The sequence below is a fragment of the Schistocerca cancellata genome, chromosome 4, assembly GCF_023864275.1.
Source record: "Schistocerca cancellata isolate TAMUIC-IGC-003103 chromosome 4, iqSchCanc2.1, whole genome shotgun sequence".
Taxonomy (NCBI): domain Eukaryota; kingdom Metazoa; phylum Arthropoda; class Insecta; order Orthoptera; family Acrididae; genus Schistocerca; species Schistocerca cancellata.
In genome coordinates this window covers 775,232,559-775,258,315 of record NC_064629.1, presented here as the reverse complement: position 1 = coordinate 775,258,315, position 25,757 = coordinate 775,232,559, and the positions used below count along the sequence as shown (strand labels likewise).

The window sequence follows — 25,757 nt, the reverse complement described above, 5'->3', positions numbered from 1 at the left end:
AAACAAGTGACACCTGAAGTGTTTCAGGCAATGCACCAGATTCTCCACCACTACTACACCCCAAGGCAGCAGCCTGAAGACAACTGACCTAGCCAAAAGCACATTCAACTGTTCGCAAATTGTGGCCAATTCCTCCTCCGTCTGCACGCAGCATACTCACATCCTCCCCATCCCAGTATTACTAATTCATGAATTGACTATAAAAGCACAGACATAAACTTAGGTATGCAACCTGCTAAGCTCCAGACATGTCACCAATGGAGGCTGATGCCTTATGAGCTGTGAATCTAGCTGTTCAGCAGAAATGAAAACTATGCTACAGCTCTACTTGGAAAATGAATCTGAGCATACTTTTCTTTGTATGTGAGCTTCACGCATGCCTCTTCCAATGTGTGTTTTCAAAAGTCACTCCTATAAATAAAAAAAACATTGATATTAATAACTGACTAAGCCACTGGCCAAACCAAAAAGTGGAAGAGGAATTTTTATCTGCAAATTCTCTGCAGGCAACATTCCTGCATACATGAAAAAGTCTCACTATGTAATGCTTTTGCTTTACTTGAAACAGCTATGTAGTTCTACAATAACTGGTTAATCACAGAGTTTATCTATACTCACTTACACATGTAGACTATGCTTGATTTCAAGAAAATTGCCGTTGTTTCTTGACTACAAGAAGCAAATTCTGAAGTATAAGACATATTCTATGATGTAGTATCTGAAGGACAGGCCAATGTTCTTGGTCATTTGGATGAGTGTTGATATCCACCAGCAGTACCACCCATTCAGTAATGAGTTTTATAAATATAATTTGAAGGCTCTATTTTCCATTTCCAAAATAAATTGACTATGATCCCCATATGTATGGGTAAGCCTAAGTCAAGCATCATATGCCTGACAAGCTGCCCCCAATTAACATTTTGCTTCAAACACTGGAAGCTGGAGGGAACTGTATGAATTTTTGGTTACATTGTCAAAATTTTTGTTTCTTGTGTCTTTCTTTCTTTCTTTCAGTAGTGATGAGCACCTTCCTCAAAACTGGATGAGCATCAGATCAACCATTGCTTGCTTGCAGTAATTAACAAGGTAAACCTCGTTTTGATGTTGGGGTTGTGGTAGCCTCACACAGTCCATGTCAGCAAGTGAAGTTGATCGATCTCAAAAACATACAGTGTTTCACCATAACAACAAATACTGGTGGTTGGAGCACAGGAGAGATTCTGATAATGAACAGTTGGCAAAATTGATTAGCCCACTTTTCATAAACCCTAAGCTGATAAATCAGAACCCACACAATGCTAGCAGAGCACCCTCAAGTAATTAGCATTTAGCATCAATAAGGTTATAAATACTACTTTTGCTGGTGATGCCTTCGCCAGCACACCAGTCAGCACTTGGAAACATTGTATAGCAGGCGCTGAACTAAGGGTGCCTATGACAAGAGAAGACCATGGCATGCCCCCAGACTGCACACCGATAACGTCCCTGGACAGCAGGCATATAGGCCGCCGTCGTTGACCAAGCTGTCTCAATATCAGTACCTCAGTATGTCACATTAGGATTCAGTTCGCATTGCATCTCAATATGTAGCACTGTGCTCTAGTCTTCCACAGTGATAGTCGTCGCCTCGCACCTTATCTAGCTATGAGGGAACGTTAGTCACTGTATGTAGTCGTGATACAGACACAGACAAGATTCAAGAATCAGAACATTTTATTTGATTGCTGTTAACCACAGAACTTCAGACTGGACATCATTGAAGTTAAGTACTCAATTGGTTCCAGTATTAAGTATATTTTAACCAAGTGTGCATTTTGTGTTGCAGTGAGAGGAAACCAGCCAGCCACCTACCAGACCACCCTCTCTTCATCCAGCCAGGAACCACAAAACATTACAAGAGGGCACAGTCACAACTCTACTGACACAACAAATATTGCCCATGTGATGGTCAAACAGTAACGTAATCTATATAACATGGAAAAGAACAACTTTGGTCTAGAAACCATGAGGTTCATATCACATAGCTCGAGGTAGCATGAACTGAAGAGATAAAATACATTCTCTAAAATCAGTTAATACAAAGATAACATAATACCTGGTTTGAATTACACACAATTAACTATGGGGCTAAGAAGTAATAAAATTGGACAATTCAAGAACTGCAATGCAAATTTTTAAAATATATAATGTTTATTTGTATGCAAATGGACCAGGACAAAATATTTAAATGTAATATTAACAAGCATATAAAAAGCCCTGAAGATAAAGCACAACATTTGGTGAACTACCATATCTGTACAACACCAGTTCCTCCCTCGATTACCGTAAATGTATACCTCTTGATAATTTAAATAGAACCCAGTGGTTTTTGATGTAATGCAATAAACAGCTTTAGATAGCACAGGTGGCATAAGAAGATGTAAAATAAATGTATAAAGCTGTAATTGTGTCTAGCATAAGGTAGAAGTTTCAGGGTAGTTTTTTTCTTTGCAATTAAAAAAAGCAGAAAGAGCTTGAATACAAAAATAACTGATTGAAATTTACAACTTTGATTAATAAATAAAACTTCACTGTAGTGTCAAACATTATACATTTACATACCAAATACTGTAATGCCCTGTAAAATGGTACAGGACAAGGTACATGGCAATTTTTGTGTACTTCGCAAACAGCTCTTCACATTTAATGCTTCACTCAGTCACACTCCCAACTACCACATTTTATTTCCTCTAGTGCATAAACAATTTGAAAAATTTGCAGACTTTCATTCTGGGTCAAAAGTAATACGTAAAAAATAACTATAACCAACCTGAGTTTCAGAACTGTAATGCAGGACATAAACCTTGCCTGTATTAGCAAGGATATGCATGCAACGTTCAGCACATGAAATCTGAACCACTCCTAGTTCTCCAATACACTGGCAGCAATGGGGAGACATAGCTGTGCCACTACCGCTGCCCCATGCAAGCCAACCCCAGGCTAGAACTTCTTGATATTGTCCCATATTCTGCAAAACAGAACACACAGATGCATGTAGATTATGATTAACATTGAAAGAAGCACAATAAATAATCAATACAGAGGATTGTTTCAAAACTGAAACTAAAGCTGTTGACAAATAAGAATACACATAAACAGCAGATATCAATCTGTCTCCAATACATCAATGTAAAGCCACATCAATCTATAAATATCTTCATCAAACAGAAGTACTGTGCTTATGATCAGTTTGACATGGTCTTCTTCTTCTTCTTCTTCTTTTTCTTTTTAAATTTAAAAACATGTAGATCTCTCCTAAGACCACTCAACAAGCTACTCATGTGTGAATATGATGTCATAGCCAGTTTATTTACTTTAAGATCAACTACTGCCTTTTAAGTTGACTAGTAGTATGCTATCAACTGCAGAATCCAATCTCATCTCGTGTACCAACTCATGGCTTCAACTTTCCACAGGCCATGTTCAATACTTGATCCAGCTCACAGTTTTAACTTACCACATACAATTAACACCATGTCCACTCCAGTAGGAGTAACTGAATTCCATTTCAGTAACAGCCTTAATGCTGTGGGAAAGCCAAACTTCTCACTATATCTGTTCACCCAGTGGTGATATACTTGCAGTATTGTGGGAGAATCTCTGTGGAAAGTGAAAGGTAAGGAAGAAAGCTTGTGGTAAGTTGAAACTTTCGGTCAGTTCGTATGGTGAGCTCAGATACTGCAGTTGTAGTGCACTCATAATTTGGTTTTTGAAGCTCTAGCAGTAGCCATGTTTGCAGAAAAAATTATAGAAATTCAGTTCTCTAAAAATACTCATTAATGAAGGCACAAAGGTGCTGAAACATGTTTGTATACTTATGAGCAACAGTTGTTTGCATAATAGGTGGACCTGAATCCCACAGTGTAGTGCACTGCTTGCAAATGGCAGGTATTGGTACTGTTGTACTGCAGATAATTTGGCACAGTAGAGTAAACATTGCTGTCCAATCACATTAAAGTGACCACTTGTCAAATCCTGAATAATCACTTTTTGCAGTGCAGACTGCTGCAAGGCATGCGGTAAGAGTGTCACTGAGGTTCTGGAAGGTACCACCAGGGATGTGGAGCCATGCCAACACCAGTGCCATGGTGAGCTGCACTAGGTTTATTTGGTTGAGGATCCATGGCATGTACCAATTCTCAAGTGGGTTTAAATCTGGGGAGTTAGTTGGGCAGGGGTGTACAGCAAACTCATCCTGGTACTTTCTGAACCATGCACGTACACTGCGAGCTATGCGACACATTACACTGTCCTGCAGGTAAATGCCATCGTGCCAACAAAATACAAACTGCACACAGGGTTGGACATGGTCCCCAAGGATAGGCACATACTTGTGGTGATTAATTGTGCCCTCCAGAATGATGACAGCATCCAGGGAATGCCACAAAAACATCCCCCAGATGATAATGCTCCAATGGAACCTAACAGGTGATTCATCAGAAAAGCCCACCTGCAGCCACTCAGTGGAAATCCAGTTGTGGTATTGGCATGCAAATTCCAGCCTTCATCACTGATGAACAGCAGTCAGCATGGATGCATGAACAAGGTGCCTGCTGCAGAGGCCCATACGCAGCAATGTCCACTGACCAGTCACTAAAAAGGCACTGTCAGTAGCCTCTTGGCTCATCTGGGCAGTCAGTTGGTCAACGGCTGCATGTCTATTTGCATCTCTGCAGCTGTCATTCACCCATATCATCTATGGTCCATGATGCACCAGTTGCCTACGCACTGGCTTTGGATAGTGCCATTTTGTCACGTACAGTGTATTTTTAACATGGCAATATGTAAACCGATTACAAACTTAGCCATTTAGGAAATGCTTCCACCCATGGCCCAAATGCCAGTGATGATGCCATTTGGATGTCAAATTTCTTCATTTCTGCATTACAACAACAACACTGTTTTCTTTGCCCCCCCCCCCCCCCCTCTTGACACTTTTTGTAAACCCCTCACAGCTAGTGCTGCCACAATCTATCTGTGAGTGGTTAATACATGTTGACACCTACCACAGGTGGTGTTCACATTAATGTGCTGGACCATGTAAGACACCTGCCATAGCTAGTGCAAGTGGCCACATTAGCGTATCAGAGCAGAGCTGACTGAATGTTATTGCATCGAGGACTGCTGCTGATACTAAAAGAACTGCACTACAGTGCTACGTGGTTACTACATCACAGGGGGCCGTCAGAGTGGAACCATCAATGATGCAGCAAGAAGGCAAAGCCATTGCAGCATTGGTGATCCAGTTACCTCACATCTTAACCATGGACTTCTTGTGGTTTATGTGAAATAAAGGGAAAAAAAGGAAAGGAAAGAAAACAATGCTGCAGTAAATTAAGGATGGGTAAAGACCGTATAAATACTCGCAATTGTAGTCAAAGATATCATAGTCTGCCAGCCACCAGTCCCAAGGAGGGATCTACATTGGTTCATGGGTCCATGAATGTAAATGGCTCAACCAATCTCCCTTGCCAGTCTGGAGATGCTGGCTGCAGCCCTGCAGCTGATCCCAAGTCCTATGCTGTGGACTTCGTATTTTCTAACTGGCAGGTCACTTAGGGGGCCTAATTCAGCTGGTGCTAGCCTTCAACACTGAGTGTCTCTGGGTCTCATCCAGGGCTGTGCAGCTACTCATCCGCCATCACTTGGGCAGGGAAACTCCTGGCTGCCACCCTCTGCTCGTGTGGGCAGACATTGCTGTGGTGATATGTCCCTTCTACACGGGGTCCACTGGATCTCACATTCCTCATCCAGAGCTACTCATCTACCTCTAGGTAGTGTGGCTGCCACAATGGGATACTGACTTGCTGGTGTGAATGGCCTTACCTCACTGGTGGCGTCATCACTTCCTTGCCTGCATGACACTGCTGAGCCACTCGGTGACTGCAGCACTTTCCCCATCAACTCTATATGGCTTAAATTATACCAATATTATTAATTTTCTTTCCTATTCCATTTGCATATTAGGCAAGGAAGAAATGAGTCTATATGTCTCTCTGTAAATGCCCTAATCTCTCTCACTTTTTCCTCATGATCCCTATGCGAGATGTACAATGGTGGCAACATAACAGTTGCACAATCATCTTTGAATACAAGTTCTCTAAATGAGAACTACAATGTTGTCCATCCAAAGATTCCAATTTAAGTTACCTGAGTATTTCTGTTAAAATCTCTTATGGGCTACACTGACCAGTTACAATCCTAGCAGTGCATCCCTGAATTAGTTTGACCCTGTTTTCATGCCAACTTGATACAGACTCCGACCTCTGGAACAACATTCTAGAATTGGCCACACTACCATACTGTATGTGATTTCCTTTAGACATGCATGAAGTTTTCCAAGAACCCTTTCAACAAATCTAAGTCTTCTAGTCACCTTCTCTAATACTGATTTTATGTGATCGTCCTATTGCACATGGCTTCTTAATATTACCCCTAGACACTTATATAGTGTTATGAGCTAAAGAAGTTAAGCACTAATCTTGTAATCAGATTCTATATGGTTCTTTATCTTTGTTATCAGAATAATCTTAGCAACTTATAGCATTAGCTTGCCACAGGCAGTGTTCAAGACTTTACCCAGCTCACATTTAAAGAGAGCTGCTATTCATAACACCAAGTCAAAATTTTGTCCAAGTCTTTCTGAATTTCCTTATGATCTTTCAATGAAAATACTTTCCTGTACACAAATGTAGTGTCAGTGAACAATCTTATAGTACCACTGATCCTACCTGATATATCGCTTGTGTGTGTTGGAAATATTAGAGGTCCCTATGAAATTGTTCATAGGTGAATGGCCAATTATCAGAGTCCAATGGGTACAATATTTTGGTAAATAACCACACTGCCATCAACAGGTGCACTGGCGAATTGAGGCCTAGAAGCTAGTGTGGTATTTTTATGCTTTTATGCACACCCCCCTCCCCCCCACCCTCTCCCTCTGACGCACTGATCCATATACGGTCCACATTGAGCATGTCCTCCTCCTCCTCCTGGCAACTCACTACTCCATCCGAGGCTTACGCACAAGAACGCATGCTGCTGGTGTGTCTGCTGTCACTTTGCCTGTCCTCAACAAAATATTGTCCCCATTTGACACTGAAATCCGACCATTCATCCGTGAACTATTTCATCATAAATTATGCCAGGAGACCCTGAAGAATCACATTAGTAGTCCTATTATGCTTCGTTAGGACATATTTGATGTTACTTTCATTTCTATGAAATATTCACCATCCAGTATACAGGTAATGTACTACGTTCTATTAGTCAAATATTCCACAATCACATATTTGCGAAGATACTGTATATGACTGTATCTTGATTAGAAGTTGATGATGTGGTGCCAGACACCTTATGGTAATCTAGAACACTGGAGTCTCTCTGTTTACCAGCATCTATTGTTTCCAAGATGATGTGTATTAACACAGCAATCTGTTTTTCACATGAATGCCTTTCCTGAATGTCTGATGATTTTTTTTTAGAGAAGTTCATTTTCCAACAGGAACATCAAAATTGGTGAGTGTAGAATATGCTCTAGGATACTGTAACAGATGGACATCAGTGATTTTGGTCTACAATTCTGATCTGATCTAATCCCTTTTTTGTAAACAGGAGTGACTTATCTCTTTTCCAGTCACACAGGACTATTCACCACATGAGTTATTCTTGATAAATGCGAGCTAGGAGAGGAGTTAATTCTGTAATGTATTCAATATAAAATCTACCTAGAATTCATTCAGGACCTGGTCCGTTATTTGCTTTAAGTGGTCTCTATTGTTTTTCATTACACTGGCTGCTAATAACAACATCACTCAATTGTGAGTATGTGCAGCAGTCAAACATCAGTACGGTAGTATCCTGTTGTGTGAGTACATTTTTAAACACAAAATTTAAAATTTCTGTTTTCTGTCTGGTGTCTTCAGTTTAGACACCAGACAGATCTCTGAGACTTTGAATGGAAAGTTTAAATCCATTTATTGTCTATATGTATGACTAGAAATTCTTTACATATTCTAATAAATCTTTCACCAGGATCTGACGTGAAAATCAATGTAGACTCATATATGATCCTTCTTACAGAAACACAAGTTGTCATTAACTTTTCTCTATCAGTATCCCTGTTATCTTTCATGTAGCCAGAGTGCAATGATCTCTGTTTTCACAACATTCTGCGTACAGTATCATTAAACCAGGGTGGCTCTTTCCAATCTTTTATTATCTTCCTTCAAATGAACTTATCCAAGCTGCAGTTTGTAACCTCTTCCAACTTTAAGCAAAACTGCTGTGAGTTTGAGAGAGCTGAACTACACTTACATCTACATAAATACTTCACAAGCCACTGTGTGGTCCATGGCAGAGGGTACCTTGTACCACTAATAATCGTTTCTTTTCTTGTTATACCTGCAAACAGAGTGAGGAAAAACAGTTGTCTACATGCCTCCATACGAGCCCTAATGTCTCTTATCTTTGTGGTCCTTACACAAAATGTATGTTGGCACCAACAGAATCTTTCTGCAGTCAGCTTCAAATGTTGGTTCTCTAAATTTTCTCAGTATATTTCATGAAAAGAACTTCATCTGCCCTCTACGGATTCCCATTTGAGTTCATAAAGCACCTCCATAATATCTTAGCACTGATAAAAACTGCTGGTAACAGAACTAGCAGCCTGCTGCTAAATTGCTTCAATGTCTTTGTCTTATCAACCTTATCAAACCTGATGGGGGTCCCAAACATTTTGAACAGTACTCAACAATGGGTCACACTAGCTTTCCACATGCAGTCTCCTTTATATATGAGCTACAGTTTCCTAAAATTCTCCCAGTAAGCCAAAGTTGACCACTTACTTTCCCTAATGCCATCCTTATGTGCTAATTCCATTTCATAGCACTTCACAACACCACACCAAGATATTTTACTGACATGACTGTGTCAAGCACCACATTATTAATGCTGTATTTGAATATTCTGGGACTGTTTTTCCTACTCCTAGAAATTTTGTCTAAATCATCTTGTATCCTCATAGTCACTCAACGATGACAACTTTTCATATGACAAAGCATCAACAACAAACAGCCACAGATTGCTGCTCACCTTGTCCGTCAGATCATTTATGTATATAGAACATAATAGCAGCCCTATCATACTTCCCTGGGGAACTCCTGACAATATCCTTATCTCTGATGAAGACTCGCTGTCGAGGACAACATACTGTGTTCTATTACTTAAAGAAGTCTTCAAGCCATTCACATGTCTGGTAGTCTATTCCATATGTGTTAAAAGTCTGCAGTGAGACACCATGTCAAACATTTTCTGGAAATCTAGGAATATGGAATCTGCCTGGTTGTCCTTCATCCATGGTCCACTGAGTACATGTGAGAAAAGGCAGGCTGAGTTTCAAATGAGTGATGGTTTGGTTGTGAACAGAAGCTTCTCCATCACAAGAAAACATTCTGTATTCAAACTGAGAATACGTTCAAGAATTCTGCAGCAAACCAACATTAAGGATATTGGTATGTAATTTTGTGGGTTCGTTGTCTGTAATTTTGTGGATCCTTTCTTTTACTCTTCTTACAAACAGGAGTCATCCGTACTTTTTTCCAGCCACTTGGGGATTTCCACTGGGCAAGAGATCCACAATAAATGCAAGCTAAGTAAGTGGTCAATGCCACAGAGTAGTCTCTGTAAAAGTAAACTGAGATTCTGTCAGAACCTGGTGATTTGTTCATTTTCAACATTTTCAGTTGCTCCTCTATGCCAGTGATGCCTATGGGAGTTTGTGTGACAATCAAATGATGGTTCTTCTATTTCCACACCTGACTGGTTAACCAGTGACTAGGCAGAAACATCTGACTAACTTAGGGATTTTACGTAGGACCAAATTATTCTCGAGTTCTCAACAATACATTTTGCTGCAGTACATTGGTGAAAGTTATTTTATGCTTCTCGTATCGATCGTTTTAGAGCACAATAGTCTCTGCTTCCTCAATCACCATCATTTTCAGTTTGTATTTTAAATAGTTTGATAATGCCTCTCTATCAGTTTGACCAAACACAAATACCTTCCTCGCTATCTTGAAAACCTTTTTGTCTTCGGTGATAAACCAAAACCGGATGAAATTCATTTGCCAGATTAATGACTGTTAGTGTGAAGCACTGATTAGTATGTGTCTGCTTTACAAACAGTTTCCTATCTCAGTTTAGGAAAATGTGTAACTAATTGTCACCCACACCTCATATTCATAAACATTCAAAAGAAGAAAACACAGAAGAATACTACTCAACTCACAGATGGCATGCAAGTTTTCCTGCCTCTCAAATTAAGGTAACATTAAGGCAACATGACAGTCACCTGCCAACAGAAATAAATCCCAAATCCTTGATAAACCAATGCCAATGCTATAAAACACAAACAGACAGTAAAAGTACTAAGAGTACACTAACAAAACAGCATCCTCATATAAAACAATTTGAAGAATGTAATTATTCTATGAACATCTACTCTAGAAGTCACTTTACAGAGTGTGGAGAGAAGGCAAAATGACTGTACACAACCATACACATGCTATCCCTTCCAGTGATTGCCATTTATAATCCTTGTATATGTCTCTAACATTTTTGTATTAAATAAACTGGCTATTACAATACTCCAAGTATTTGTCTCAATTCCTCATATCTCTGCCATCTGGACTAAATCATTGAGGACCTAAACGTACCATCACTACTCAGAACAACTTACACAAGAGTGCTGTGTGCAGTTTGATTCAATATATTTTTTCAAAACATCCCCCAACAAAATGAGGTCTTCCTTTCATCCTCCTATAACAAACTTAACATATCTGTTTCATTTCATTTTGCTTTGTGTGTCTGTAATTAGGAGTCATAGGAGAAATTAAAACTTTCAGAGTGCAGTCTCCTACTGGGTTTAAGTAGCCCCATGATACTTTACATATCATTCACATCTGTTAAGTACTTTTTGTATGTAAAAGAGTGACTCTACGCCTTTGTAATATGAATTGTGTGCTGCATATTTGTGCACACATGTTACATTGTTATTCATAATTGGTAAGCACATTATTTAAGGATATTTTGTTCTTTACACAAATACCAGACTTCTGTGAAGTTTATCATAATCACCATCATCACAATTGGATTAAATGATCCTTTTGCTGAGAAACAGCATAGATTATTTAAAATGGAGTATGACTTTTACTTTAACTACATTCATCATCTCAAGAATAAAATGAAACTCAAATGTAGAACTGATTCGGATGAATTACTACATCACAAATATTCTATTATCACATCTCCACTGAAGCAAACTTGTAACACGAGGTATTATGACACCTGTAGAACAGTGTAGTGACAGAAATGTTGTGTGAAACTCTCTCCACAGCAGCACTGAACAGCAACTCATAAATACACACTGCCAGAAGCCTCTACATAACATTCAGGATTACAGATAGCAGCACTGTGACCAGTGTCCATTTACAATAAAGGGCAGCACTCTAACAGGCTAGGAGTAGTGTTCATAGTCCCTAAGAAGACGGATTAAACTTAAAACACATCAGTACCTAAACTATCAGAATGTTAGCTGATATACTAAATTATAAATAATGGTATTAATGGGGATGACAAAGAAAGTGTCAAAAGAAGAGGCTAAGACCAAAATGCTATGTAACATATAGGGTGCTGAAAGCCACAACTAAGAACGAAAGCAGATGTAAAAATGTAGAAAATTACATTTTACCTGATGAGGAAAATGTTAATGTGCTTCAAATAAGAAACTATGTGGAGAAAAGTGCTCAATCCTAATTCATGGGTTAACTACAATTAAAAATGGCCCAGAAAGTAAAATTAATACAATTAAAAAAAATCAGCTTCAAAATACACTGCATCCATGAACACTGCCATACAAAATACAGAATATAAGTCTTAAATCAATTACAAAATTTCAATGTTGCCAGCAGCTTTTGAAGGACCAACAGAATCCATGGTAGTTTTAGCATTCCCTCATTAAAAAAAAAATCACCGAATTATGAAGTTAAAAAGATTTTAATTTTCTACACAAGAATTTGTATCTGAAAGGTGCTGTGTGGCATTAAAAAGAGAAAATAATCCCATGATTCAGCAAAATATATAAATTTTATTAAAAATGCCTTCAAGCTAAACTTAAGACATTTCACAAGGAAAAATGAGTATACCACAAAGTGGAAATAAATTCCTAGGGATCTACTTGGACACACACACATTCTAGACAACATACAGAAATCATTTCAAAAATAGACTAAATTTCTGTTCTATCCGACACAACAATCATGAACACAAGGAAGGTTGTATATCATTCATACTTTGAGCTGGGTGTATAACACAACATTTTTTGTTTGTTATGGAAATGCAATTAAATGTCAAAACTCTCTATGTTGCAGAAAAAATAATTAGAAATATATGCAATTCAAGATATCAGAACACAGTAAATATTTCTTCCCTGTTCATTTTTGCTCCAAGTGCCCAAACCCCATTTTATTTGAAGAAAAAACGTTCCATCACACACATGAAATCAAGATTAATAAAAGTGCCACATTTCCTCCATAATAAGTATCAATACAAATTTACAAATTATTAAATGAAAGAAATACCTGCTGTATATGATTCAGGACAGTGGCACTATGCAGTTTATTAATATAAAAATGCTAATATTCAATGTAGGAGTTTCTAGCTGATAATAGAATATTATATACAGCATGCAATAAAACTTAAATTATACTCTGCAACATCTCATGCCAATGTGTAACAAATGATCCAATGGTTGTAGTAGTTAAATCAGATATTTATAGATTCTGATTATTCTTCTGTATTATAAACCAAACGATTTCATCCGTAACTGATGGTACAATAAAATTCTGATTATTATACAAGAAAAACTATAGTGATGAAAGAGGAGGAGGTACAAGGAAAACTGTAAGAGTGAAACAGGAGGGGAGATTGTTTTTTGAGAGGTGGAGGGATATCAAGATGTGGTGGTGGTGGTGGTGGTGGTGGAGGTGGAGGTGGAGGAGGAGGAGGAGGAGGAGGAACACAAGACGCAGATCAATATCAATTTTGCTCTTTCACCAATTTCAGTTCTCTCTTCCCTCCTTGTCACATAAAGTAGAAAATCTCAGTTCCATTGCACTATGAAAAGTTTCTTTTTTAATACAATGAACCAGAAATCATAATAATCATGTTCTATATAAAGTGACAAATACTAACAACACAAAATTCAAAATCATATGGATATGAATTATTGTGTTACTTCTGAGTTTTAACTGTCAAATATAAAATGACAGCATTTTATTAATCAAAGGTTAAAATATCATTACTTCTTGCATCAAAAATTAACATAAATTGCCACTACATAAACTGCACCAAACAAACAGCAATAAATGAACTCAGGAACATTAAAACTACATCACAAGTCTTCACTGAAGTAGCCACTTCTACATCTACATCTACATCTACATCTACATCCATACTCCGCAAGCCAACTGACGGCGTGTGGCAGAGTGTTATTTTAGTAATTATAAGTTCTGATCTATATTCATTTCCAGGAGGTCGGAAAGTAACAGAAAACTAGTGAACAATGGTGGTATTAAATTATGATGGGAAAAGGCTGCTATCCTGCTGTCTGCATATGACACAGTGTTCATATCTGAAAGTGAAGAAAAGCTAAAAACAAGTCATGGCTACTGCTTTTGATGACCAATGCAAAATAAAATTAAACAACACAAAGACCCAGCTCCTTATGATGTGAAGAGCAGAAACACACTATCAAAGCTAACATCTCACTGAATTGACATCTCTGATGAGTGCATTAGAAGGAAAATTATTAACCTGATAAATATTATGAACCCAGCATTTTATATACAGAAGGTTACCCTCATTTCTAATAACACAATACACGTGAAAACTTTTACATAGAGAATAACTTCAGTTTGAGAGTAAAGTATGAACTCTGGGAGAGACTGGACAAAAACAAATTTGAGCATTCAAGGATTGCTATATGATAATTCTGAAGACCATATGAACAGAAAAGATCACAAATCAAGTAGAACCACAGAAATTCAGTGACACCAGAACTACAGAGCACAGTTCAAAGAGGAAGAAACATCTGAATGGAATGTTATGAATCTACTGCACATCACTCTCAAAGATGCAACACATTACAACTTGCTGATTCAGATGCTTCATAGTCATTGCTGCAGTGCATTTGAGAAAAAGTCATTACACAGAATACATCAACCAGAAACTTGTGTCAGTTATGCAGACCATACTTGTAGTTACAGCCTGTCACTATTGTAATTGTGAAGAAGAAGAAGAAGTCAAGGTGGGAGGGGGGAGGATGAGGAGGAGGAGAACAAAAAAGGTTTTTTTATTTTATATTTTATTCACTGTTACCTTTGTAAAGCTTGCTGGTGGAATATACGGAGATGCAAGACGGTCCAAATGAGCCACTAGAGCAACAGCAATTAATTTCAAATCGACTAATGCGCAATCATCGTCATCTGGTATGTCCAAGTACCGTAAGAAACATTCAGTTGGACTCACCTGAAAACAATTATGTGAATAACAATATCCATTACGACTAAAAAGGATAGCAATGGTGTGGCTATCCTCACTAAACTAATATGATAATACAAAAACAGAGTCATGCATTCAGAGTAAGTACTTAACTAATAAGTATACAGAGAAAAGGTCTGACTCACTCCTGCCTGTAAATTTTCGTCCCAGGAGACTGCTTTTGAAGTAGGTTTAGAAGGTATGGATTCAAATCTTCGAAGTAGAGGAACTAAGGGTGCACTTGTCCCTGAAGATACTGCCCTGCAAACATTTTGGAAGTAAAACATGTTTCATTATACCTTACTACAACTGTAGTAGAATTTTTCAAGTCAATTCAAAATCTTACTCTGTCACAAAATATCAGACTACAGCGCAGAGATTAGCTAAAATATACAAATAATCTACATTTTCTTGCTAGAAAGACTAATTGGAGAAATGTTTATAAATTTGGAAAGTCCAGGCTTTCAACCTACAGACAGCTTTATAAACAGCAAATGTGTATGGACTCAAAAAATTCTGTAAATTGTACTCAAGTGGGGGAGAGGAGACTATGTAGAACACTGAAAGCATTAAAACCACTACCTTCACTGTTCTCTCATTTTTATTAATTCTGGCTTGAAACTTTTTGGACTGATACGCTATTTATGTCCCATAGTAATGTGGGAAGCATGTTAATGATCCATCTCTTACTTCGATCTCACTGTTTATTTCCACCGATGAATCACCCCATAACAATTAGCATAGGGAATGTCGGATTGTTTGGCCCTTTAAGATAAATTTCAAAGTACAGAGCTGATAGTTTATAGTTGCACATCTCACAATGGAAGATTCCCGAGTGTCAATAAACTGCCTTGATGAAATTTGGTGTGTGTGTGTGTGGGGGGGGGGGGGGGGGGGGGGCATCGTAAATACATATTTTTATGTTTGTTCCCAGTTTTAAGTGGTAAAACACCCCGAAAGGCACTTGTTACTTTAGGTTTAGAGGAAATAGCTTTGAAACAATGTTTTTCATATAAAAGCTGATACATAATTAATGTTCTTGAGAACCGTATAATCAACTTTTGTAATAATTTGAAATTTTGCAAACTACCATACCACCATCAATTAGTTTTGAAAAATGCAAACATTTGTTACAAATTAACGAAACTTTCAAGCCATATATATCCCTGTGTAATAAAGATAGTTTCTGAAATATCATTTTTGTAAAATAAGCTGTACACAGTGTGCTATCAGATATTTTTCAGTGTACCTAATTAAAATATTGAAACATTCATTACTATTCTAATTATTTATTTTACTTGTACTTGTTTTATGTTTTAAACTGTTATTTTGCATTTTACATTCATAGATTTTTTTTTGTTTTTAGTTGTATTTTATTAATTGAAAATAATAAGTAACTCATTATTACAATAGAAAATAATTACAATAATGATAATTTGTAAGTAAATGCTTAAAACGTAATGTTTTTTACACCATGCACATGAAATGAACAAAATTTCTTCACATAATATACATCACAAAGACAATATAAAACAGAATTCAGCAGGATTTCAAACCATCATGGGTCATACACTAAATATCCTGATATTTAGAACTGGTTCACAGCAAACAGTTTAGCCATTACTCTGATACAGATTCATATAATTCAATTCCAAACAAATTAAAATCACTTGTAAGTACAAAAATTGGATATCAATGGGCACATACTAAGAGGAGATCCAATGTACGAAGTTCCTAGGCATCTAGATGGATAACAAACTGAAGTGGCACGGGCACATAAATAAGTTAATCAAAAATATCAGTTACGTCTACAGTAAGCTCACTGTGTTGACCCGAAAATGAGATCGATGGCATACTTTCCATACATTCATTCAATACTGTCCCATGGCATAATATTCTGGGGCAATGAAATAGATCAAAAAGTATTTATTCTGTAGAAGTGTGGAGTACAAGAAAAAAGCCTCTTCAGGATCCTATGAATTCTTACACTTATCTGCCAATTTATATACTCCATAGAGGTATTTATAGTTGATAACATAAGTGAATTCAGGATGAACTGTGCAGTTCACAACTACAATTCTACAAGTAAAAATAATTGCCATGTAGACTATGCATTCCTATCTAGAGTTTAGAATGGAGATTTATTTCTGGTGCAAAATTCTACAACAGGCTGCTGGCAGACATTAGGCAAAACATTCAAAAACAAAATGATTGAATATCTACGATTTAGCAGAATATCTGGAATCATGAATATAATTCTGCATAGCTCAAATGTTTGTATTAAACATGACCTTGATTTTGCCGACATATAGACAGCTAATACTAGTCTGTGTAAAGTTGCATAAAAGTGGTGGTGGTGGTGGTGGTGGTGGTGGTGGTGTTGTTTTGATTGGTTTGTGGGGCACTCAACTGCGCGGTCATCAGCGCCCGTAGAACGTCCCAATTTTTACGCATTCCAATCTTGGAACTGTCATGAATGATGATGATGAAATGGTGAAGGCAACACAAACACCCAGTCCCCGAGCAGAGAAAATCCCCAACCCGACTGGGAATCGAACCCGGGACCCCGTGATCCAGAGGCAGCAGCGAGATGTATAAAAGCTTAGTTTGCAGTTTATATATATACACACATTGTCTGCACCCACCTGACAGGTTCAAAAGAAAAGAAAATGAATGGATGAATGAATGAATAAATTAACGAATAGGTGCTACTGGCAGCTACGTTAAGTTGCGTTTGTAGTGGAACACTGACCTAAACAGTATCTGTTTTCACAGTAGAAGCAATTGAGAGTCTGGAAATATAAGGTTGTAATTTTAAGCCCTGCCTTCTACAAAACAGAATATATTTCTTTTCTTTGCTGACCCACAAGTAAATGGGTACATAGGAAAAAGAAATACATTGTTTTTTGGTCAAGGAGAGTTTAAAAATCTGAATTTAACTGGCAAACAGGGACAAAAAAGTCAAAAGGAGTTTCCAAACCCTGAAAAATGATGATTATATGTTTTCTTAGCTCCCACTGTAGCATTTGTCCTGCTACCCTAATATGGGATGATGAGATGAACAATCTGTCCTGGACCTATGAATGTCTCTGCGATATCATTCAGCAGCAATGTGATGTGATTAGTAATGGCAGATATACACGCATCAAAAAAAGTTTTGCATCACCTCGGTTCCGAGAGTTCCACAACCTGTACAGAAAATTGGAATAGAGATCAACATAAACATCATTTCCACACTTTTTACCGCTTATGAAAACCACAAATTGCATGTTGTACCACCATACATCAAGACCTTCAGTGGTGGTGGTCCAGACTGCTGTACCTCTAATACTCAGTAGCATGTCCTCTTGCACTGATGCATGCCTGTATTCATCGTGGTATACTTTCTTTTTCCTATGTACCCATTTACTTGTGGGTCAGCAAAGAAAAGAAATATATTCTGTTGGTCCAGATTGTCACACTCCTAAATGGTGATTCAGCACAGATCCCTCAGAGTGGTTGGTGGGTCACATTGACCATAAACAGCTTTTTTCAATCTATCCCAGGCATGTTTGATAGGGTTCATGTCTGGAGAACATGCTGGTCACTCTTGTTAAGCGATGTCGTTATCCTGAAGGAAGTCATTCACAAGATGTGCACGGTGGGGGTGCGAACTGTCATCCATGAGGACGAATGCCTCACCAATATGCTGCCGACATGGTTGCACTATCGGTAGGAGGGTGGCATTCACGTATCGTACAGCTGTTATGGTGCCTTCCATGACCATCAGTGGTGTATGTCGGCCCCACATAATGCCACCCCAAAACAGGAGGGAACCTCCACCTTGCTGCACTCACTGAACAGTGTGTCTAAGGCAGTCAGCCTGATCGGGTTGCCTCCAAAGACGTCTCCGACGATTGTTTGGTTGAAGGCATATGCGACACTCATCGGTGAAGAGAACGTGATGCCAGTCCTGAGTGGTCTATTCGGCATGTTTTTGGGCCCATCTGTACCACACTGCATGGTGTCATGGTCGCAAAGATCGACCTCGCCACGGACGTCGGGAGTGAAGCTGCTCATCATGTAGCCTAATGCGCACAGGTTGAGTCATAATGTGATGTCCTGTGGCTGCAAGAAAAACATTATTCAATATGGTGGCGCTGCTGTCAGGGTTCCTGCGAGTGGCCATCCACTGCAGTAGTAGCCCTTGGGTGGTCTGAGTAAGGCATGTCATCAATAGTTCCTGTCTCTCTGTATCTCCTCCATGTCCGAACAACATTGCTTTGCTTCACTCCAAGACACCTGGACCCTCCCCTTATTGAGAGCCCTTCCTGGCACAAAGTAACAATGCGGACGTGATCGAACTGCGGTATTGACCGTCTAGGCATGGTTGAACTATAGACAACAAGAGCCGTGTACCTCCTTCCTGGTGAAATGACTGGAACTGATCGGCTGTTGGACATCTTCCGTCTAATCGACGCTGCTCATGCACGGTTGTTTACACCTTTGGGTGGGTTTAGTGACATCTCTGAACAGTCAAAGGGACTGTTTCTGTGATACAATTTCCACAGTCAACGTCTGTCATCAGGAGTTCTGGGAATTGGGGAGATGCAAAAGTTTTTTTGATGTGCACGCACATTATAATGTCTCTTGATATTAATAACCAATGTGGCAGTGACCAGAGTAGATATTTATGTGCTGATTTAGCAAAGTGTGCAAAGGTTGTGTATTGCACCTGTGACACTGCTACCACACAGTTTTTTTTCTGTTGGTGACACTGAGAAATGAGAAATATTCATGAAAAGTTGTGGTGAGTTTATGACTATATCGCATAGGATTGCTATTAGATTTAGTCATCTTTACAGAGTTTTCGTGTGCACACAAGACGTGCTAATCTTGTATGTGTGTGAAGAAGAGAGAAATAAAATATGAGTCTGGTGAGACTGACAACACTTATCAATTTTCATATTAAGCAAATTACTTCCATGATCCTATTTCTTATGAGAGTTCTATGGATGCAATTGTCTGCGCATTCATGGCCTTGCAAACAGAGCCTGCAGCTGTTGTAATTCATTGTGAATATTTCCACATTTTTTAAAAGAAAATACAATACACATATTGTTGACCATTAGTACACAAAGTATCATACACTGCATGACATGCAATACCTCCCCAACCACAGAAAGAGTTCCACTCTGTTCTTGTGTTTATGATATCAATTTACAGTTTGATTATTTAAAAGCACCTAACAGAAGAGTTTCAAAAAAATTTTTAACTATTCATGAAGAACTAGTATGCTTTCTTACACAACTGGAAATAATTCATCTTAATGTGTAATGATCATACACATCTGTATATTATAGTTTAACATTCTACTAGGGATCAAAAAAGTGTGGGGTTCACAACTTACCACTCTATTTTGATCTGTGATCAATTCAGCAGCTTATACAAGATCACATCAACAGGCTAAAAGTTCCGCCTTAACAGTATGCGAAATGAGTGTTTTGATGAGAAAATTGATTTTTGGGAAAATGTATTTTTGAAATATTAGAGTCTTCCATTTAAAACTGAGTATAAAATATTGAGCTACATGTAAGACTTGCTTGTGAATTAGAGTCCCATGTGCAATGATTGCAAACACAGTGCTTTTTTAAATCCTCACATGTTACTGCAGATACAGGTAAATTGTATGATGTAAAAATTAGACTGGTTTATGGATTACAGTCAATAGGTAAGGGCAGAGCTGCAAGTATGTGGAGTGATGAACCTCTCCCTGCTCAACCCTCAATATTTGACAAGCACATCATTGCAATACTCTTTTGTTGAAGACATAGCACAGGAAAATTTGAAAAATGATCTTGTAGAAGCTGTTATTGAAAATAATAACAACAAGGGCTTGTACATAGTTTTTGATGGGAGCTGGCAGGAGAGGGGCCACACAGCTCCGAATATGGGCGCTGATGACCACGCTGTTTAGCGCCCGTAAACCTCAAACACACACACCTCACACACACACATCTCTGAATAGTGTTTTAAAAGCTACAACTGTGGCCACTGGCAAGGTAATTGACATGGCAATACTTTCCAAGCCTTGCAGATGTAATGATAAAATGAAAAATAAACATGAAGAAGAGTGCATAGGAAATAATTATGGTTCAAGTGGTGGTATGGAAGTTGCTCGAGCACAAAGTATTCATCAATACTCAGTAAAATGGTACGTTAGATACATAAATAATCTTGGAGATGGTGACTCAAAGGCATTCAAAGAAAATGAGGAACTGAGGCTCTATAAGATCAATTGAACATTTGCAAACTAGGGTGTGTTGGTCATGTTCAAAAATGTATGGAATCAAGACTTCAACAGCTAAAGGCTAGCATTAAATGGAAGAAATTGAGGAACTGAAAAACTTTAGGTGAAAAACAGACTGAGAGATGCTGCTATAGACCATATTCTGAAGTGCTACTGTCTAGCAATTAGACAGAATACAGCAGACACAGAGTTACAGTGAAGAGCTGTCTGGGCTATGTTTTTTCACACAGCTTTATGCAATGTGAATGCCCAACATGGACTATGTCCGAAAGAGGAAGGTAGTTGGCATAAGTACATACACGCAAGGTAACTAAACAATACAATCAACCTCACCATTTGCCATCTGCCATAATAGACAAAATTTCTGCTTTTGGGGGTGCATTTACACAAATGCTGGGGCTAGGATCATTGTATTCCATTTGCTCTTGTTCTTTTATTTCACTGCCAAGGTCTCTATTTAGAACTTTGTTAAAGTGTTCCTTCCACCTATATGATTGTTCTTCATGTGCAGTTAGTATCTCTCCTTTCTTATTCTTTACTGATCGGATCCTCTGGAAGCTTTTCTTTGAGAGCATCTTAGTGATATCATATAGTTCTTCCACATGCTCCCTCTGTGCTGCCTGTTTATCTATCTATCTATCTTCTGTGGTCTCTTCTTACACTCCATTTCACTTCCTTATCTGCTGCTCTATAATGAGCTTGTGCCTGTACTTTTTGTTGCCTGGTCCTGCTCTGGTTCACTCTTCCCTTGGTCTCCTTTCTATGGGTGATCCTCCTCCAGATATGTTCGGACATACAATCTCTCCGCAGGCAATTTTTAAAACCAAGTTATCTCTCACTCACTTGCACAAAAGTATTCTTAAGTTCTGTTCACATTTCCTCCATGTCCTTATCATCAGTCATCTCCAGTTCCAGCACCTGGAATCTATTTCGGAGTTCCAGCTGGAACCCCTCAGCTATCTGTGGATCTTTCAGTTTACCTACATCAAATCTTCTATTCCTTGGCTCAAATTTCTTTCTGGAAGCCACAATCTTCATTCGGAAATTGGCATTAACAAGATTGTGGTCACTATTTGCATCTGCTTCTCTTCTATTCCGTACACCTTCCAGGTTGCTCCTGAACTTCCTGGATACTGCGATGTGGTCAATTTGATTTTCTGTAATATGATCTGGGGATACCCATGTTATCTTATGACATCTACAATGAGGTCATGGCTTGCGCAGAAATCGCTAAATCTTTCCCCATTATCACTCATTTCACCCAAGCCATGTATCCTCATTATCTGTTCCAACTCATTATTGTTATCTTCCACCTTGGCATTTATGTCTCCCATAACAATGAAGATATCTTTCTTGCTCAGTTTCCTTAGTCTCTTGTAGCAGGTAATAGAACTTCTCCTCTCATCAAGAATGTGAAGGTAACAGGACCAGATAATTTAACATCTGAGATGATGAAAACAGCTCCGACGCCACTGTCGAGTTATTGTACATCCTCTTAGAGAAGATATGGACAAAGGAGAAACCGCCAACAGATTGGAAATGAGGTATTATCGTGAAAACACCCAAAAAAGGAGATGTTACTAACTGCAACAACTGGTGGGGCATTGCCCTATGGTCAGTACCGAGTAAGGTACTTTCGAGGATCATTTTAAACCACATTAAGGATTCTGTAGAAGCACAACTGAGGAGAGAGCAGGCGGGTTTTAGAAAACATAGAAGCTGTGTGGACCTTATCAGTACTCTCAGAACTATTCTGGAACAAAGTGCGGAGTGACAACACACCCTCTACCTTACCTTCACTGACTTTGAAAGGGCTTTCGACTCTGTCAATCGAAGAGTCATATGGGATACACTTGCAAAATATGGCATTCCAATGAAGATTATCATCATCATCATCAAGGAAATGTATGAAGACTATGAATGTCAAGTACTACACAATGGAGAACTAACAGAGCCTTTCCAAGTTAATTCAGGACAAGGGTGTATTCTTTATAGCCAAAACTATTTATTTTGATGATGGACCATGTGATGAAAAGAGTGATTGGGGGGGGGGGGGGGGGGGGGGGGACAGGAGAGAGGTGTGCAATGGGGGATTGGGGTAGGCTCAAAGATCTAGATTTCACAGTTGACATCTGCTTAATGGCACAACGATATCGAGACATCAAAGAGAAATGGCCAGGTTACAGAGAGAGGCAGAAGTTACAGACCTCAAGATAAATGTTCACATCATCATCATCATTTAAGACTGAATATGCCTTTCAGAATTCAGTCTGGAGCATAGCCCCCCTTATAAAATTCCTCCATGATCCCCTATTCAGTGCTAACATTGGTGTCTCTTCTGATGTTAAACCTACTACTTCAAAATCATTCTTAACCGAATCCAGGTACCTTCTCCTTGGTCTGCCCCGACTCCTCCTACCCTCTACTGCTGAACCCATGAGTCTCTTGGATAACCTTGCTTCTCCCATGCGTGTAACATGACCCCACCATCTAAGCCTGTTCGCCCTGATTGCTACATCTATAGAGTTCATTCCCAGTTTTTCTTTGATTTCCTCATTGTGGACACCCTCCTGCCATTGTTCCCATCTACTAGTACCTGCAATAAATGTTCACAAAGCCAAAGAAATGCAGATAAATTCAACTATCATGAATAGGCTGGCCATTAATGGAGAGGACGTAGAACAGGTCCAATCTTTCCCCTATCTCGGAAGTATGGTCACGACTACAGGAGGCGCCGAGGAGGACGTCCATAGTCGCATCCGCAAAGCAAATGGTGCGTTGGTACAACTGTACCCTGTTTGATGAAATAGGAACATCTCAAAGAAGACCAAACTCTGGCTTTTCTAGCAATGTGAAGGCTGTTCTGTCGTATGGTTGTGAAACTTGGAAGGTGACTGATCACATCAAAAACCAGCTCCAAGTTTTTATCAGCCGCTGTCTCTGGCGTATTTTAAATAATAGGTGACCAAATATAATGCCAAATGAAGATCTTTGGAGGGAGACAAATCAGCAAGCAGTCAATATACAAATTAAGGAAAGGAAATGGAACTGGATTGGGCATACATTGAGGAAACCAGATGGAGCTGTTGAAACGGTGGTATTGGACTGGAACCCTCAAGGAGTTAGAAAACATGGTCATCCCAAACAGACATGGAAAAGGATGATCAAGAGAGATGCTGCAGGGGATGGGAAACACTGGAGTGAAGCGAAGAGACTTGCTAGAAATCGTGCCAGGTGAAGGAATTTCATCATGGCCCTATATTCCAGAGGGAACGACAGGAACTAAGAAGAAAATAATGGACAAAATAAAACCAATATTCTGGGACCTCGTAGATATTAATCTAGTAAAGAAATGTCTTCATGGCCAGACCCAAAATCCAAAGAGTGTGTGACCAACGTGATATGGAAAAGGCTACCTAAAATTGTGTTTGTGGACAAATATAGTCTTCACTTTGGCATTTATGATGCTGTTTCATCATTCAATCAGGGCAATACAACAAAGTGCAAAGTTTTGCAGAAGATGGGGCTCCGTGTAGGATTACAAACTTCAGCAGCAATGCTGCGTTTAGACAAGGAATGTCTCAGGTTTTCAGATAATACAGTAAAAATCTATTCAAAGATGGCTAGACAGCAAAGGAGAGCCATCAAGAGAAATCCGTTGGATAATTTTAATGAAACTAGCTATGGACCAGGCATGTACTGAAGTAAAAACTTTGAAACTCATTGCCCGTCAAGTTTAATTTTTTTTGTATGCCAGGTAAATTTTCTCCGTCTATTTATACTAGAAAGATGAAATTTTCAGGACTTCTTCCTTAAGGTCTTCTAATATATCCAAATTAAAAGATTTGTGAAATGATTTTGTATTAATGGATTTCTATTTTAAAATCCTTGTTAAAATGTAAAAATTTTTAACATTTAGAAACAATAAAATATCTCGTAAATTAAACTTTCTTTTTCCACATGATTACTTCAGTAGAAAAGTAGAACACATATCCACAATCTGTGGAAAGAGTACAGTCTCAATAACTCATGAGAAAATGTTCCTAACTTTTGGCTCAATTTAAAATTGTAAGCATGGGGCATTCTGTATAACCTCAATAAAACACTAGGAATATTGTTGAAAAAATATTAAAATAAAAACTAATGTCTTTCAAGCACACACCAGATTTTTTGTGTGTTTTCTTTACATTAATCACACCTTTTTTCCTCCAACATGCTGTGTAATACCCAGTCCATGAGTTCTCTACATGATACATTGTCATAACTTTTAGAAACTTTGTCAGTGAACTATAGATGGGGACCGTCCTAGCATACTGCTGTTCTGAACCTTACATTCCTCATCATTAATTTGAATATACACTATCTGACAAAAAAGGGAAGCACTATGGAGAGGAAGAGGAAACGAAACTTCATGGTTTGAGAGGGCACAAAATGTTATTTCAGTGATTACAAAATCAAGTCAAATTTACAAAGAACTTGGCTGTATGGGCCCATTTATCAGTATGGTGTTGCACCCTCTCTGGCCTGGATGCATGCATTACTTGGTTGGAAAGGGTTTTATAAAGTCATTGCATCCTTTCCTGAGACAAGCTGGCCCACAACTGCTGTAACTGGTCCTTGATATCCTGGACAGTGGCACTGGGTGAAGCTGACATCTGAGATGGTGTCACAAACGTTTTACTGGGGGCAGATCTGGAGATCTGTTTTGCTGTCAGAGTTCCCTCAATCACAACCAGCCATGTCTTGAAGTCATACTCAATGGCACCCCACACCATGATGTTAGGAGTAACACCAATGTACCTCTCCAAAACATTGGAGGAATAGGATCTCT

General features: G+C 38.6%; 1 protein-coding gene across 1 annotated transcript in view; it reads right to left on the bottom strand.

The window, feature by feature from the left end:
• Nucleotides 1-25,757, bottom strand: part of LOC126184598 (E3 ubiquitin-protein ligase HERC2) — an 812,863-nt gene that overhangs the window by 702,275 nt on the left and 84,831 nt on the right. The window contains exons 9-11 of the mRNA XM_049927039.1: nucleotides 14,784-14,898; nucleotides 14,476-14,625; nucleotides 2,810-3,007 (exon numbers count right to left, since the gene is read on the bottom strand). Coding sequence (XP_049782996.1) covers nucleotides 2,810-3,007; nucleotides 14,476-14,625; nucleotides 14,784-14,898 — 463 coding nt within the window. The remainder of the gene's footprint in view (nucleotides 1-2,809; nucleotides 3,008-14,475; nucleotides 14,626-14,783; nucleotides 14,899-25,757) is intronic.